Source organism: Eriocheir sinensis, chromosome 67 (genome assembly GCF_024679095.1).
Source record: "Eriocheir sinensis breed Jianghai 21 chromosome 67, ASM2467909v1, whole genome shotgun sequence".
NCBI classification, from domain to species: domain Eukaryota; kingdom Metazoa; phylum Arthropoda; class Malacostraca; order Decapoda; family Varunidae; genus Eriocheir; species Eriocheir sinensis.
The window spans coordinates 6,499,936-6,517,641 of record NC_066575.1 but is presented as its reverse complement, the minus strand read 5'-3'; the positions used below and the strand labels follow the sequence as shown (position 1 = coordinate 6,517,641).

The following is a 17,706-nucleotide window of genomic DNA, read 5'->3' as shown; positions in this document are numbered from 1 at the left end:
CCCCAGTACACTGTAAATCCTAAAAATAACACCATTTACCGGTACATTCTGCACAAAGAAACTGATGGAAACATTTCTGTGCACCAGATTCACGGATCTCCTGAACCTATCCATGGACACCTGACTTAACACTATACAACATTAAAAGTCTGAGGTTGTTGCATCCTCTAGGCGAATTAATGAGAAAAAATCATCACTCACGCAAATGATTATATAATAGATATCAACGCATTTGTGATCAGTTTATGCATCCTCTATTTTGGGGGTTTATGTCAAGCCGAAAATTTGGCCCGTCACTGCTACTGGGTTAACTGATAAATCCTCAAAGCTTAAAAGTCCAAAGAATTACCAGTGTAGGGAGTCACCAATGTAACTTCGAACAGCAGATCATCTACACATCACGAGTAAGCATATGTTAGCACATCAAAAAAATTTCTCTGTGCCTTAAATCTTAATAATAGTTTCTCCCCTTATTCTTACATCATTATTATTCATCAAAGGGGTACTGAGGAAACATATTAGTACCCTTAACTCATTCACACAACAACACTTTAATTCATCCCAATTCTCACAGCCTTTCATTTATTTTCCAGGTTCCAAAGGGAGACTGCACCAGCTGACAATGTGATGCAAGCAGAAGAAAAAACAAAAGAAGCAAAGGAAAATAAATCAGACAACTCTAATGACATTCCTAGTATCAGTATCTCAAAAAGTGCAGCCCCTCCAGAGGACTCCACAGAGACCTTACCTGCTGAGGAAGACAGTGGGGAAGATAATGAGAATAGAACTCCAGACAGGAAATCTCCCAGCAAGAGTGAGACATCCAACACCAGCAATGATCAAACACCACTCGACAGCACCATCACTGCTGGGGCCGAGAGGGAAGTGATGGCTAGCACCCCAAAGAGCACGTCAGCCAGCACCCAAGATCTGGAGCTTTCACATCTCGGCACTGAGGGAAATAAGAAACCACTAACAAAAAGCCAGAGCAGCATGGGATCCTTAAAAAAGATACCTGGCCACAGCTTAAGAGCCTCCTTTCGAGCAAACTTCAGAAAAAAGAAACATAATGGATCAGCTGTGTCCATTGATCAGCAAAGTGAGAAGTCCTTTGACACAGCCTCCATGGCCTCACAAAACAGTTTTGCCAACCCCTTTGAGGAGGACAGGGGTAACAACACTGGCCAGTGGCATGATGACGAGGATGGCGGCTGTAACGGCAATAAGTTGAATCGTGAAATGTCCCGCAGCACCCTCAGTGTAACCTCTTTCTCCCGCCTGAACCGCAGCCTCCGACTCTCATCCAAAAAGGCGTCACAAGTCCTGAGGAGGATTGGAAGCGTGAAGGGAAAAGGAACCCGTAGTGAGACTAACACTCCAGAACCCACCAGACGCCACCAGTACTTGCCTCCATCTGCAAACACTTCACCCATTACACCACCAAAAAGCACCGAAGATGATGATGATGCACGTCCAATTCACAGCACTCCAGTCTCATCTACCCCCCGAGAAAACTCTCTAGAATTCACTCCTACCAAGAAAAAGTCTATCCGCTCAATGTTCAAACCCCGAGCCCTGAGAACCTTCAGCAGCCTTGGGGACAGCAGTGCTAAAGGCCTTGCCCAACTCGGAGAAAAAGAGGATACCATTGATGAAGGGGAGGCTAGTAATTCCATACCTTCTCAGAGAGCCCCTCAAAACCCAAAAGAAATCCAGGGTTGCATGAAAGAACTTGGCAAGGCACATTTGAAGGCCGAGTTAGTTGCTTATGCCAGCATCCCCATCAAGGTGAGTGAAACGACAACAGCAGGTAACTTTACAATAACCAAAAATTTCCTCACGGGAGTCAATACTTTCATTTTTTAATAATAATGATAATAATAAAATCCTTTCAGAGTTTGGTTGGTAAATGGAAAAAGGAGGGATGGTTACCGCTGACACTGGTGCAGAAGGAATCACTTATGACCCCAAAGAAGAAGAAGAGCATCAGGGTGGACACAGACTCAAGGAGAGACAAGGCCGGGTGCAGGTTCCATGTACGCTTAACTCTGCCATCTCTGGACACTGAACTTGGGCCAACAGGCTATGAGACCTACTACACAGCCTTCAGAAAGCTGGTTCATGCCTATATCAGCACTGTGGTAAGGGGTGATTAGGGTGCAAACATATACCAGCTTGATTACCATGTCTACTTGTGTAAAAGATGAATTTTCTAATGATTTTGCCAAGGTCAAGCTTTTAGGATAATATTTCATCAAAGGATTAAAATAATTATTCCTGAAGGGTACATATTTTCGCCATACGAGGGTTAACTTCTTCATGGATACTATTTTATCATGGGGGGTTAACTTTCACATGAGGGCTTCTACATGAGGATTCACATGTGGAACCCTACATATGCCAATGAGTGAAGAAAGGCAAATCTTGCAACAAAAACCTTAGGTAGAGGTTGACCTTTTATGGTGAGCAGTCAGGAAAGAAAATATAAATCAAGTCTTGTGATGTTAAGAATTTATGCAGCAGATCAGAAGTTCATTACCTCAGGTCTGTGGATCCTTGGCACTCTACAGGTCAAGTATACGTCTATCAGTGCCTGACTTTTTTAACCCCTTGACTGTGGATTTCCTACAAGCAGACATCACCAAGCTACAGGAATGGAACAAAAAGTGGCTGATGCAATTCAATGAAGAAAAATGTTAAGTCCTGCACCTTGGGAGGGGATATCCAGCATACTAATACCACATGGGAAACACTCCACTATCCACCACAGAGGCAGAGAAAGACATGGGACTATATGTTACCAGGCTACCAGTAAAAGCCAAATCCGCGCCAATCGCAGCGGACAGGTTAAAGTTTCTAATTCTGACATTGTTCAGGAGTATTGGGCTGGAAATCACAGGATAGCTGAATGTTATAAAAGTTATCTGCTGACTTGTACGGTTACACTGATGAACACAGACATTGATTTAAGATGAACACAGAGGCAGAGATCCATGATGAACACAGAGGAAATGGTGCTCGTTCATGGGTCAGTGGCTTGCATCTGCTCCACAACACAGCATATAGGAGCCTAAGTTTAGGTGTGACCCTACAGCATGTTTCAATGTGCACCAAAAGCAATAGAACTGCACAGGTTATGATACTGGAAGAGGATGGAAGTTAGGTTTTTGTAATCATTCTCTAATTATACTAATCAAGTAATCATGAAGATGTTCTAACAAAAAATTTCTTTTCCTTCCTAGCCCGGCAATCTCTCGGAGTATAATGCAGAAGTCAGCCCCGTGGGGAATGTTCTCCTGCAGCAGTTGGTATTTTTCTCCCGAGTGGGTGAGCCACAGAAGAGTCTTGCCAAGTGGCTTGTCATGACAGAAGTGAAGCCAGGGGACCCAGGCATCCTGCATCCCCTACTTCAGGCCATCAAGACACACCTGGAGGCTGGCATCTACCTCACCACACAGGTGCAGTGAGTGGGACTTTAGTTTAGATCATGCGGTGAATGTAGCCCTCACTACTGATCCCATCATTGTGTGACTCTGTTTTGTCTTTATTAAAACTTGGCCTTCTCAAGACAAACTTGTCTTGGAGAGCAGAGAACACCTCACATAGTCACTCCATACACTATTTCCAACCTTGAGACAACATACAATTTTTTAAGCGAGGTTTCATTCTTTTTGATACAGAAGAGGCAGCTTGGTATAGCATTAGTCACTTGGGTGAGAAAGGTCCTGTCGGATGAATTTGAGATGCTGCACTCCTCATTCCCTCGAAGAGAAGGACTGCTGGAGCTGGCCAGACTGGAGAACTTCCTCAGGTACACCTCACTCTGCTTGGTTTTCAATTTCTTGGAGAGGACTTGGCATCCTTAATAAATCTTATAGAACAAAAAGCTCATTTGAGATTCTCTCAGTATTATTGATGACTATGATGAGGTAACAAAGAAATCTTCAGGAAAAGGCTACTTCACTGTAGTCTAGTATGAAATATTAATACTTGTTATATTCAGATATGCAGTGACCAAGTCCCAGGTCAATCATTAGTATACATACTTAAGAATCAGACTCATTACAAGTTCTTTTAAATCTGTATTTGAAGCACTGCTTTAATCCCTGTGATCCCTAACATTCTAGTGTGGAGACCAGAGGTCCCCCCTCTAGTTGATGGTACCCATGGGGCTGATTACTGGCTAGGGGGACCAATAGGGGTCAATAAATGGTGGACGGTTAATCGAGGGTTCATCAGTCTTCTGTGGTTAAAAAGAGTACAATGGAGGTCAAGCAATCTCTGCAGAGTGGTCAGTGCACACGAGTGGTGATCTTGGAGACCTGGATTCAAGTCCTGACACAGAAGGCTTAATGAAAGACTTGATGAGCCGAGGAGTTTGGGAACCCCTGAGTGAGACAGCATGGTAATCTGAGATGCCAGAAACCAGACGGTAGAGGTTAATTAATAATAGTGTAACTTAATACTATCCTTCCACCCCTCTCCTTGGCCTCCTCACAGGTGCTTCAACACAGTGGAGAACTGCTATGAGCTGCGGGTGCTGTTTGAGCGCGAGGCGGCAACACAAGACCACACAGCAGTAACTGACCTGCTACAGAAAGTTCTTGTCAAGCATGCAGACAACTGGTAGGCTGAACATTCTTTTCTTCATTCAGTTTGCTTCTTTTTCTATAAAGCTTTCATAATTTTTTTTCTTTTAAAGGAACAGATTTTCTTCCTCTTTCTATAAGTCTGAGTGTTTCCTCTTTCTTCCTCTTTCACTATCACTTTTTTTCTTCCTCCCTCCCTTGTTTTCCCCTTTCTCTCTACTTTGAATATCCTTTAACCTGGTAGCAGCGGGGATCATATGTTTCTTAATGGTCCCTCCAAGCGAGAAAAGTGAGAAAAAAACACCCCTCACACAAACCATTTCACAATATATGTCAAAGCATTTGTGATCAGATTATGTATCATCTATTTTGGGGGGTTTATATCATGGCACAAATTTGGCCCATCGCTGCTACCAGGTTAATATGGGGTTATCATACACTAAGATTTGATATGTTGTGAACTTTGTGGTGTTTTGATGTTGTATATCACAACCCTAGTGTTTTACTAACAATTATTATAAATAATCTTTCCTTGCAGGGTAGAGGCATTAAGCAAAGAGAAGCTGCAGCTGGACACCGGGGACGCCAGCCCCACCACCCCAACAACTACCAGTGAAGACAGCGCCTGGGCTCTGTGGCAAGATAGTCTGCGACGAGCCAGCCTGCTCACTAAGCCTATCTTGGACTTCCTCACCATCTCATTCCACACCTACCAACCCATCTTCACGCAGTAATATCATTATCCAGTCATATGTTCAAACACACATACAAAGCCCATTCCAAAACAATTATTTTGTTACCCTTAAATCTTTTAATTGAAAATAATACACACCTTTTGCTGGCTGTCTAATAAGAGTAAATTTTGTCATATGAGGCTGAGCCAAGCCCAGATGAAGACCAAGAGCAATGTTAATAGCTTGCACTCCAAGATGCTTGGTGAGGATACAAGTAAACCCGACCCTCCCACAGCTGCTGAGGCGTACCCTTTGCCCCTCCATTACTTTCCTTATGACCAGATCCAAGTAAATCATGCCTTTGTCTTGGTTACTGTCTCACTGGACCTCTGATCAAGAACTCTTGTTATACACTGAACCACAAAATTTATTAATAGTTTATTTCCACCAAAAGAACAAGAATGAACACTAAGACAAAAAAAATACAGCATTTTAGGGAGCCTTAATTCTCTAAGCCTCAAAGCAGCATCATTAAAAAATAGCAATAAGAACTGACTTATCAAGTTTTCCAATCCTGGCTTTGTCTGGAAGAAATAAAGTACAAGAATGAATGATGTTTGCTCTTCTTATGTTTTTATCAAGAAGTATTTTACTTTGATAATAAAAGATGATTTTCTCCTTCACAACTTTTCACTAGAGCAAAAGTAAATTACTGTCTTTCCAAGTACAGGGGTTGAATAGGTGTTAATAGTGGAGGACCCAGGTCACGTGGCATACAGCACCCACTGGCTCTCATTTTCTTTAAAACTTTCTCTATATTTAGGACAAGCATGCTTGGGGGATTTTTTTTTCTCTTAAACTCTTGGTTAACAACAACTACTACTATAGTGAAACCAAATTGTCGAGTCCGTTTTGGCGTTGGCTCCCGCGGGTCCATTTCTCCCCTCTGCTCTGCCACACAGTCCCAACACCTATTTTTTCCTCCCATATGTTACCTGTAGCTTACATATGAGAGGAAGAGATAGGTGTTGGGACTGTGTGGCAGAGCAGAAGGGAGGAAAGGACCTGCGGGAGCCTACGCCAGACCGGCCTCGACATATTTGGAAGACTATAGGCTACTACTACTTCTACTACCGCTTCAACAGCTCCTACTGCTTGTTGCTAAAATGACAACTACAAGAGCATTTACTACTACACGTCCTATTTCTATCACCACAGGGAGATCAGAGTTGACTACCTGTACCTAGTGATGCCCAAGATGCTGAAGGCTGCGGCTCACCTCCTCAACCCGCTGATCAAATTTGATGCAGACGGCACGGCCCACCACGTGACGGCCAAGGCTATCGCTGTTGCTGCGCAGGCCACTTGGGTTTTGATCATCAACCTGAGCAGCATTAACAAGTTAGTTATTATTACTATTATTAAAGATTCATAACCATACTTTATTTTGACGAGACAATTTTTGTTCTACATCTCAGTTCTTCTTCATGGCATTATTTCCCCTTGATATGGCTACTATAGTCAAGTAATTTCAAATAGTCCGTTTAGGCATTCAATTCCACGGGTCCTTTCCTCCCCTCTGCTCCGCCACACATTCCCAGCACCTATCCCTTCCTCTCATATGTTATCTATAGGTAGCATATGAGAGGAAAAATAGGTGTTCAGACCATGTGGCAGAGCAGAGGTGAGGAAAGGCCTCGCGGTATTGAACCCCCATATGGACTATTTGAAATGGTTTGACTATAATTATAATTTTGTATATGAATTGACAGATACACTCTAAGGTGACTATCAAATCTTGTCTTACCTGACCTGATATTTTCTTGCAGGATTGGGATCAGTAGCCGTCTGCCTCATCATCTTATCCTGAAGACCTATCAAGATGCTTTTTGTGAAGTTTTGCACCACTGGCTTGTGCTCAGTAAACACCTTGCACTGGAGGAGTTCCAGAAGGATATTCTGGAGGACCAGTTTGAGGCTGTAGATCCCTCACAAGGCCACAGTCAGTCTGCTGTTGGTGTGGCAGATCTGATGAAAGCAGTGAGTTTGGGTTTAACTTTTGTATTATCTTTATAGTTAAAAAAAAAAAAAAAGATAGGTAAATTTTGTGAGGATGAGATGTATCCAAATCCCACTATGATTACACTTCAAACTAGTAAGGGAGTATATCTTTTACCTTCCCCTGTCTCTTTCCTTTTTTTGAGTGTTATTCAAAGACTTATTTCTAATATCTGGATATTTCATGAGTTGAGTTTCATTATTCATTTAAATCTCAGTACTGTAGTAGTTATATTTTCTATGTTTTCAAGTTTTAGACACAAATAACTTAAATATAAAGGAAACCTACATCAATCTTTACCTCACGGGTGGCCTACAGATAATGAAGCGACTGTGTAGCATTGAGTGGCCGGGTGGTGTGGGGCCCAGAGCCACCACACTCCAGACCATGGGACAACAGATGATGGAGTTGGCAGCCCAGTATGCCGACAAAGTCACTCATGCTTACATCAGCATTGCCACACAGCCCAACAACATACCTACAGAGGCAAGCAATCTTCTGAGTCATTCATAGGACTAAGATACTGAGGAACACAGTTAGTCATGATTTACCGTAATTCTTTTATAAAAATTAGGCAGGATATTATTTAGGAGAAAAAAAAAACCTACATGTAATCAATCAAAACTAAGAGGAAAAAAAAATCTGAATTAATTTCCACAACATTTCCACTGAATGAGTACTACAGGTTTTGAATGTATGGATCAGGTGTGTGTGGTGGTGAGGAATGTGGAGCACGTCTGTCATGAGGTACGCAAGCACCTGCTGCACCTGGCGGAGATGGCGAAGGAGACGCCCGAGGTGGTGCAGCAATTGCAGGACCGCACCACCCACCTGCAGGAGCATATAGAAGACGCTGCCGAGGCGCTCTTAAGGCAGGCAAGTTTTATCTTATATTTTGTTAACCCGGTAGCAGCGACGGGCCAAATTTGTGGCTTCACCGTGTAGAAGCGACAGGCCAAATTTGTGCCATGAATTAAACCCCCAAAATAGATAATATATAATCTGATCACAAATGCTTTGATATATTTTATGAAATGGTTTGTGTGAGGGGTGATTTTTTTCTCATTTTTCTCACTTGGGAAGACCATTAAGAAACATGATCCCCGCTGTTACCGGGTTAAGAGAAATAGAAGCAAGCAGGCAAAGGAAAGGAAAGTCACATGGGAATTTGCCCACTCATGTATTTGGACCTTTGAAGACTTGCATGAATACACCACATGGCTGTATACATTTTGATGTGTAGCATAATACAGCAGTTAATTTTGTTTCATTCAGTCCTCATTTCTAGTTCAATTGGCTTCTAATAATGCTACGATAATTTCAAAAAAGGCATAAATTTCGTTCTCCCAGAGTAGCATCCACATAATGATCAATGACATGAATTCAATCCTTAGAAATAATTCAACTTTAACAAGTTAAAGAATATAGCATACAGCATAATCTGCATTCCTGTGTTTCAGGAGTAAAATAACCTACAACATTTTCATAAAACATATGTGACCCACCTCCATTATTAATTTTATATTTTCAAAGACACACCATGGAATTATCTCAAAAGAAATCTATGTGAACCGAGGATGACTGAAAGGTCCATAATTACCACTTTTGTTCGTGATAACTTCCAGGTGTCTCTTACAATGTGCCGTTTTGTATATCCTTATAAATCTTTTCTCTGAGCAGTGCCTCCCAAACCTGGAGAAGGCAGTGACGAGGGGAGTCCGAGAAGACAACTCAGAGTATGTGATCAAGACACTGGAAGAGGCAATACAACCAGTGGCTGACAGACTCTACTTCGCCGAGCCTCTGCTTCACCAACTGTGGTACCGACTGGTGGACCACGTGGAGCAGCTCAAGATTTTCTTTGTGCAGGTCAGGGCAAAACAACAATGCTTCTTCTTCTTCTTCTTTTTTTTTTTTTTTTACGTCGGAGCCTGTAGCACTGGTAGGCTTTCTTGAGGGGCCTGGTGCATGGTCTTGGTGCAGGCAAGTGTTTATAGTGGCGCCATCTTTTCTTGGACATACTACATATTACAAGAACATGAACACACTACAAGCAGAACTACAATATGACTTTAGAGAAGCAACTGTAGCAAATCCATGACATAAATTATCCTGAAATTGAACTAAAGATGCACATTCACAAGTGTTCGCTCAGCACTTCCTAGACCATTTTAGTTGTGAACATGTGTAGTGATATTGTTTTCACCAGTTTAAAAATGCATAGGATCAGCGAGGCCACAATGCTTCTTTTGTGCATGTTGCTAAACTGCATACTGACAACAAGTGGGATGAATGAAATGGAAGTTACCAAATATGTTAAGTATATCAAACATTGCACCATATATTCTTAACCCTTAGACAGCAGCAGTATTTGAAGAGTAGCTCCTCCCAAAATGAATCGTCTATATATAGGGCCGCTTTCAGTCACTTTATTTGTTTTGATCGTTACCAATGGACGCTATTGTTTTTCATGTGAAACTGGCCTATGGGGTAGTGGTGGCTGCAGAGGAAGTGAGAGGTATTGAGAGTGTATGGCAAGGTGCGGGGCTAGGCTAACCCCGCAGCCGCCACTACCCCATCAGCCAGTTTTAAGTGAAAATACTATAGCGTCGATCGCCGCCGTTGGTAATGATCAAAACAAACAAAATGACTGTGAAAGCGGCCCATAGTCATTGCTGAGCTTAGGACCGTAGCATAAATGTAGTTACGCCGCATGAGGTGTTTTAACTATCGTCTATATATGGATTCTACCACAAATTGAAAGTGTTGTTATATTTCTGCCATACAAAACTGACTGACTGAATTTTGGACTGTCTATATATATAATTCCACTGCCATCTAAGGGTTAATCTGGGCTATTTCAGGGAGACAATCGTGATGACCTCCGCCAGCTGAAAGTTGTCCAGGAAAGATGCCATGACTTTCTCACTGATCCAGATGGCATTGCCCTCTCCCTGCCTGAGGAAGTCACTAAAAGTAGGTTTGAATTATTCCATCAGCACTGTTACTGTAATGCTTCATTCTCATTACCATCATCATGACCCTGTTTTAGGCCGGGGGGTCAGAGGGAGTATGCATTTATAATGTGAACAAAAGTGTTATCTTGTGAAGTGAAAGAATTTAGATTTTTCCAACCAGTGGAATTAGGATTAACTGACCTTTGCTGTATATGTTCATCCTCTACTTAATACAGTCACTGTTTACAAATACTACAGCATACACAGAATGCTGTTGCAGCTCGTCAGATTTTTGCGCGTCCTTCCAGATTACAAGTCTATGCAGGCTGAGCTCAACCTGCTGGGAGCCACATCGCCAGAGCTTATTTCTCAGTTTTACCAGACACGATATCAAGAACAACAGCGAGAGAACTCAAATTCTGAAAAAGTATTTGTATTCAATGTAAGTCCCTGTGCAATGTAAGAGTACCAAATAATGTAGACAGAAATGATTCATGAAGCATGTAGGTAGATGATTGTCGTATGCTAAATCAGCTTGTACAGAGTAAAGGTATACTGAACTGTCATCAAAGGCAGGCAGTTCTACTGGTACAAGTACCAGCATATCTTCTAATTAGTGCCAGTATCAGTACTCAAATTACCTCTTTTTGGTAATACCACTTGTGTCACCAGTACTTTTCAGCAAGTTCTTTAGTAGCAACAATTCCTTTTCTGGGCACAGAGAGCATCAACAGTGCCAAGCCAGTTCATGGCTCATTACGACCCATTGTTCTTTGCTGCCTTATTGTTACTGATGGCAAAACAGAGTGTGTTTTACAATACTGTACTGAAACAATATTAGTGGCACTCATTTGACAGTTTATTTCTCTTGTAAGATTTTACTTTATTGTAAAAGGTAGTAAGCACCATTCAATTTCTTAGTATGTAAGTACATATGAAGTTACATGAACTTAAAAGTACCTACTTCAGTGGTGGTAATTTTTTTACATACAGGCCATGTTCACAAAGAATGGCCTGCGCGTCCATGTGGTGCAAGCTCCTGGAGTAACCTCGGCTTCATCGCTTGTTAAAGTACGTGTGGAACCCTTCCAGTGGTTTCCAACAGCAGAGCCACTAAAGACATCTCTTGCAAAAGGGGATCCAGCTGTTTTTGATGAAGTCTTAGAATTGTGAGTGGATGGTATATAAATATTTTCTTTACATTGATCATAACTGAAGATAAAAATTCATGATGCTCCAAAATTACTATGATACTATAATTGCAATGTGTCTACCTTCAGCCCTGTTGTGCAGGAAGACAGCAAGGAAGGTGAGGGTGTGCTAACGCTGCAGGTTCGCTCTCCTCGCCTCCTAAGCAGCTCCATTGTCCACGGTGAAATCGTTCTGCCCCTCGCTGAGCTACCAAGTGTCTCTGAGTCTGAGGTGTTTGGAGTCCCTCACCAGCGCCTTCCAACGACTCGCCCCTGGGACTTCAAATGTGAGTATCTACTCCATGTCATCCTCTGTGCCATTACACTGACAGCTATTGTACATACATCCCCAACAACAACAACAGAGATTTGCTGAAATTCCTAAGTACGTAGCTTGTAGTCATTGCGAGGTGTTCAGCCCTGATAAATAGTTCAGGATAGAAAGAGTCTTTACGTGGAGGAGGTTCTGATCACTGAATTAGCATGTGAATAAAACAAACTGTCCCCTTCACTCATGCTTCTATTGGTTATGAAATATCTAAGTCATCTTCATTCTTTTTTATCTTTTTCTGCAGCTTATAAGCCTCTGGCGGCCCTCATGACCAGGACACAAGACAAAGTGGCCATGGAGTTCTTGAAGACACTGACTGAGCGATGGAAGTCTGGGGAAGGTTCAGAGCTTATCTCTGACAACCCCAAGCTATCAAGCTTTGTTCGGGGTGGCAGTGTTAGGAATATCAAGGCTGCTGGCAAGAAGCACCAACGCAAAGGAACCATTGTCAAGTAACAAGGTACTGTTCATGCAGACATCAATGAAAGGAGCACGTGGGACTGGTATGCAGCAAAGTTTGAAGTTCATCTGTTTAACAATTATCTACAAATCTCCACCATTAAATATTGTTGCATGTGAATGCAACAGGTGGAAGAGAAAGACTGAGGCCATTACAAAGAAGTGGATTTAGTGTGGAGAGTTTGGAAATACACAGTAATAGTCCTGCATAAATTTTGTTTCCAAACTACCCTCAAAATATTTAACTGCCCTCAGTTTCTTTTCTGACTGTTGTGATGCCGGCATAACAGGACACCCTCTTTGAATGTGTCAGTGGTGGTGTTCCCCATTCTCTATAATTCAACAAAGGTTTATCCAATATGCTGTTGATTCTATCCTTCAATTTGCTCATGTCATATGTAATGATTCCCCTAGAAATAGATTTAAAGTATCTTCCAGCTTCCACAATCAATCACATTGTGCCCTTACTATAAGATATGAGCTTCACACTACTTCAGGTATAGAATCTACTGAGTTTGTTCAATAAATAAAAAAAACAAAAAAACATAGACTTCCCACCTGCACAATTTTCAGTGACAACACTTTGGAAGTGTTCACTGCAGCATGGCACTGGTGCTTTGCAGGTACTACATTTTTTTGCACTTTGTGTCACCATGGCTCCAAAAATTCTCTGTACCTGCATGCTTAAGAAAGGAGGCCAAATCTAGAAGTGTTTGATGACATTAGAACCAAAAATTTGATAAACAATGATGTTAGAAAAAATATCTGCAGGTGGGCATGACTTTGAAACACATGAGGCCACGATCCATGTCAACGGGAAGAAAAAACTCAGAAAGATGTAGCATCCAGTGCTGTGTCACTGTCTGGCTGACCAAAATAGGAATTATTATACTACTTGGCAATAACCTTTTGGTAGCACTGACAGTAAACTCCTATAAACTCTTCAGCTAATATACTACCTTAGCCGATAGCAATGTTGTTTGTAACCTCGAACCCTCAAAATAATATTTCCTGACTTGCTGAAGGTGTAAAATACTAGCTGGGTTATTATAATGGGAAACTGGAATCTACTCAAGGACACATTATCTCAAGTGTTTCATAACATCTGAAAATGATCTAGCCGAGAAAGGAGAACTAAACTTTCCATTACTGGGGATCCAACCTGCAACCAGTTAGATGGAAAGCCAACCCTCCGAGTTCTGCCCTATTTGCCAAAGCAGTACCCCACAGCTGAGTTGTTTTTTTGTGAGGGGCTGCATTGGGTGGGTCATATAACACAACTTTCCCTTCCAATACACATCAATTTACATGCTTAAGTTACTCATCTTAAATTTTTCTATGGTAACAAAAATGACCCCTCTGAGAGAAGGAGCTATCCATTTCCTGCCCTAGAGATATACACAGGAAAGAACGCTCACCGTTAACCACCTCTGTAGCAACTCACGAGAAATTGATCTAGCCTGGGAAGGGGGAGATAATCTTTGCTGTGGCCAGGAATCAAACTGTGACCAGTGAAATGGGAAGCAGCTCTTTACACTATTGGTTTAGGGGGCTTTCCAATTGAGGTGAGTTATAACAATGTGTTCTTCCTAAAGTCAGTGAAGATTTTTATTTTTGCTGCCTGGATTCTCCTTTGATGTGCTTCTTTTTTAATGTAAATGTTTGTTATATTGACTGATTTCATTCTTCATATTCCCATTCAACACACTTCTCCTTCATGAAGTATCCTAAACGTACTCTAAGTTAACTTCCCTGCACCATTCTTGCCTCCTACTATCCATTGTTCAAAATAAAAATGGCTGTATTTGAGCTATACTGAAGTGCACTGTACTACTCTGTCTAAATAAGATTTTGAAGTTTATAATCTCCAATTTTTCTAATTGAGCAATCTGAGCCCATTTCCACTTCTTCCTTCAAAGATTTTTTAAGTATTACCCACTGAATATACTACTATATGCATTCCATGTACTCATAAGTTGAAAATGCATTTTTAAAACAGGATAAAACAAAATGTTCTTTATCAGCTTTAGTCTCAGACAATCATCTCTGATCTCTCACTCTCCTACAACACTCCACAACTTGATACTTTCTGTTGCAATTTTTATGATTCTCAGCACTATATGCTTGACATTTGTATGCCAACCCATCCTGCATATATCATGCCAGCTCCAACTGCATTTAGATTAATGTTTCTTTTAGCAAATTATCTAATTTATTATGAAAAAGTTGCTAATAGTTAATTTTCTTGGAATAAATATGAATATTAATATTGTATTACAAATTTGTTTCTTAAGGGGGTTCTCAAAAAGGTGCTTATTATTAGAGCAGCAAGCAATACTTTTGTTGTTGTTGTTATACTGACCATCACAAGTATGTTTTTAGACATTTTGTGAGCCAACATTTTCATATAGTCACTGAACTATCTTTAGAAAAGTACTTGCTAATATAAAACTATCTTCATAAAAGTACTTGCTAATATACATTATTTTTTGCCTTATTTTCATATAGGTTGCTGTGCATATGATAAAGAACATGTACGTACCAATACATACATGTAAGATATAGCCTTTGCATCACTTAACTTGTACATATGTTAAATGTTATGTGAATAATGTGATATTCAATATGTATAATTAAAAATGCTTTATATGTCAAACTACTGTAACTGGAATAAACAATAAAATACACCCTATTGTAGTTCATAAGACATCTCGATTGCTATGCTAACAACCAGGCAAACAAAGACAGAATGTTTTACTCAATCAACAAGTAGACCTCAAGAAGTTTATCATTCAGTCTCTTTGTCTCACTAGCATGCCACCGATGAGTCTGCATTACAAAACACCCGCCCCAGGACCTAAAACGAATCTTTACCCTTCTGTAATTTACCCACATGGGGAGAGCCACATGACCTCCTTGCTGGGCCGAGGTTAACCTCCTGAGGACTTTGTTTGTGGCCTAGAATGACCCCCAAATGGAATCAAGGAGGGAGTTCAAGCCAAAAATAAAGATTCCGTTTATGCATCCTTCCATATCTCATTTCTTACTTAACTAACTGGTCTTCTGTTGCCATATATATGTCCTTTACCAACCTTCAAACCTCCTCGTTTCCTATTTAACAAACTGGTCTTCCATTGTTAGATAATTGATATGTCCTTTACCAACCTTCAAACCTCCTCGTTTCCTATTCAACAAACTGGTCTTCCATTGTTAGATAATGTCCTCTATAAACCTTCAAACCTCCTTGTTTCCTATTCAACAAACTGGTCTTCCATTGTTAGATAATGTCCTCTATAAACCTTCAAACCTCCTTGTTTCCTATTCAACAAACTGGTCTTCCATTGTTAGATAATGTCCTCTATAAACCTTCGAACCTCCTGCTTCACCCTGCTCGACCCCCCTTATAGATTCATTAAAAGATAAGTAAGGTGTCCCTCCTATTTGGTGACAGAACCCTACAAATCCAGCTCGTTTCCTATATATCCCCCTATAAATAAGATATAGCAACACACAGCCCACAGGGAGTATCCTCGAGTTTAATTAATAGACTGTCAGAGGGTCATGGGTGTCGATCACCATCAAACATCCCTTAACAGGACTCTCGACAGCATCACCATCACCTCTGGGTCCTTCACGGAATGGGAATTAATTTGTGCAATGCGGGGAAAACTAGGAAAATCGATAACCTGTAATAACCGATGTGTGCTTGTGAATTAGGTCACTGGTTCGTTTCCCCGCTTTACATTTGGTCCTCCTCAAAACACGAAATATCCACTGCCTCCTCTTCAAACTCAACAATATCGCCCTCAACCAGCTCCATGTGCTCCTCCCTAACCCCACAATCTCGATCCTCAACCTCTCTAAGGGCCATTTTCACAGTCCGCCATGATGGTTTAGTAAGCTCCCAAACCAATACTAGAGACCAAAAAAAATCCTTGTACAGTATGTCTGGTGTCGATATTTAAGTTAAGAAAGTTGAGGAAACTAAACGGGAAGTCTCTTATGTATATGGTGTTGCATCGAAAGCCTAACCATTATGGAGAGTAGAAGATTGAATAACGTTTGGTTGGGGCGATTACGAAGAAGGGGTGCCAGATTATCGTACCTTTTTATGTTTGCTTATTTCCAACCCCAAAACTGTCCCCTCCACCGTAATAACTAGCCTGGTATATAGTTAACATCAAAATGGTCAATTGTTTCTGTTCCTTGGCAATAGTTATGGGGCAGAAACCGGTAAATATGATACTCCGAGTACGCTGTTAGGAAGCCACTGTGTTGGACTGTGGAATCCGATCATAGACCTCCACAGACCTCCACCTCAACCTCCAGAAAATACTCCTCAACCACAACCACCATCCCCTTTTGGTAAATGTCCAGAGAGTTGCCCATCTCACTGCGGTACTTCTCACCCTAACCATGGGTTAGATCTCATAATTCTATGCATTTTGAACCCCATATATATGCCTCGCAAATTGATAGAATCGCTGCTAGCGATTTTTGAAAAGTTAGTGAGTTTTTTGCGGCCGCATCGGGGCGTCACTGGGAGGACTGGGATACTTTGTTACCCCCCCTCCAAAATGCGATATTACGCCTCCATTTTGTACTTAAGGGACGAAATACATGTCCCTTAACCATAACATGAAGGCGGAAAAACTTAAAAGTAAACAAAAAGTGGTAAAGGTAGTGAAAAAGCATATTATACATACGCGCGATGGGTTTTGATGGCGGCCATATTGGGAAGTGAGCAGTGTTGCCAACGATCCGGTTATCGATGGTACGCTAGGTTAGCGATGGTACGATTAGTTAGCCATTAGCCCACGCATGTGAGACAGGTCCACCACGCGTGGTTATTTTTATTTTTTTAGAACACGCACCTTTACCTAATACTATACCCGGCCCAAACCTTCACAAAAGCCTTTGGGTATAGGTGCGTGTTCCAAAAAAAAAATAACCACCCGTGTGGGACCTGGTCTGACATGCGTGAACTAATTAATACCATCGCTAACCTAGCTTAACATAACCGGATCGTTAACGCCGCTCACATCGCGATATCGCCATGTAAACAGCGCGTATGTATCCCTTTTTAATTATCACGTGAAGCCACATACGGATCATAAATTAGAGACACACTCACTTCCACTTCTTGGGGACACGTGGAGCAAGGCCTTGGATGGTAGGTCAGAATGGTCAGTATAGCCACAAGAACGAGCACAGACGCGACACACTCAGCCTGACATCTCCTCCTCGTGTCAGCAGGCCAGGATTTAGGATTCTAGACTGTATTTATATCTGTACAGGCTGGCACCAAGGACCCACAGGCTTTTAATATCGTATTGGTTGTGGTGTTGCGAGAAATACCTCCCCGCAGAAATAAGTTGCTCTACGCATGCGAACTGGGGGATTATACAGCAGGAAAACCTATTAATTTGTCTGGTTTTGTTCTAATT

At 41.4% G+C, this 17,706-nt stretch overlaps 1 protein-coding gene and 1 long non-coding RNA gene across 6 annotated transcripts in view; one reads left to right on the top strand and one right to left on the bottom strand.

The window, feature by feature from the left end:
• The window catches only part of LOC126988025 (uncharacterized), a 31,329-nt gene extending 16,383 nt beyond the window's left edge, over positions 1-14,946 (top strand). For 3 of the 4 annotated variants that reach the window (XM_050845760.1, XM_050845763.1, XM_050845761.1), the window contains exons 8-23: positions 594-1,788; positions 1,896-2,141; positions 3,243-3,458; positions 3,681-3,811; positions 4,501-4,626; positions 5,128-5,319; positions 6,482-6,664; positions 7,093-7,303; positions 7,641-7,808; positions 8,028-8,198; positions 9,003-9,191; positions 10,187-10,298; positions 10,516-10,721; positions 11,273-11,448; positions 11,560-11,756; positions 12,045-14,946. In XM_050845760.1, coding sequence (XP_050701717.1) covers positions 594-1,788; positions 1,896-2,141; positions 3,243-3,458; positions 3,681-3,811; positions 4,501-4,626; positions 5,128-5,319; positions 6,482-6,664; positions 7,093-7,303; positions 7,641-7,808; positions 8,028-8,198; positions 9,003-9,191; positions 10,187-10,298; positions 10,516-10,721; positions 11,273-11,448; positions 11,560-11,756; positions 12,045-12,256 — 3,931 coding nt within the window. In that variant the 3' untranslated portion in view covers positions 12,257-14,946. The remainder of the gene's footprint in view (positions 1-593; positions 1,789-1,895; positions 2,142-3,242; positions 3,459-3,680; positions 3,812-4,500; positions 4,627-5,127; positions 5,320-6,481; positions 6,665-7,092; positions 7,304-7,640; positions 7,809-8,027; positions 8,199-9,002; positions 9,192-10,186; positions 10,299-10,515; positions 10,722-11,272; positions 11,449-11,559; positions 11,757-12,044) is intronic. The other variant, XM_050845764.1, reaches the window with a different exon arrangement.
• Positions 13,572-16,617, bottom strand: LOC126988026 (uncharacterized). 2 transcript variants are annotated; one of them, XR_007741392.1, is made up of 2 exons: positions 15,567-16,617; positions 13,572-15,432 (listed from the first exon to the last, which is right to left on the bottom strand). It is a non-coding gene; the product is annotated as an uncharacterized LOC126988026 (long non-coding RNA). The 2 variants fall into 2 exon arrangements; XR_007741393.1 differs by lacking the exon at positions 15,567-16,617 and adding an exon at positions 15,500-15,562.
• Between the last annotated feature and the right edge of the window lie 1,089 nt (positions 16,618-17,706).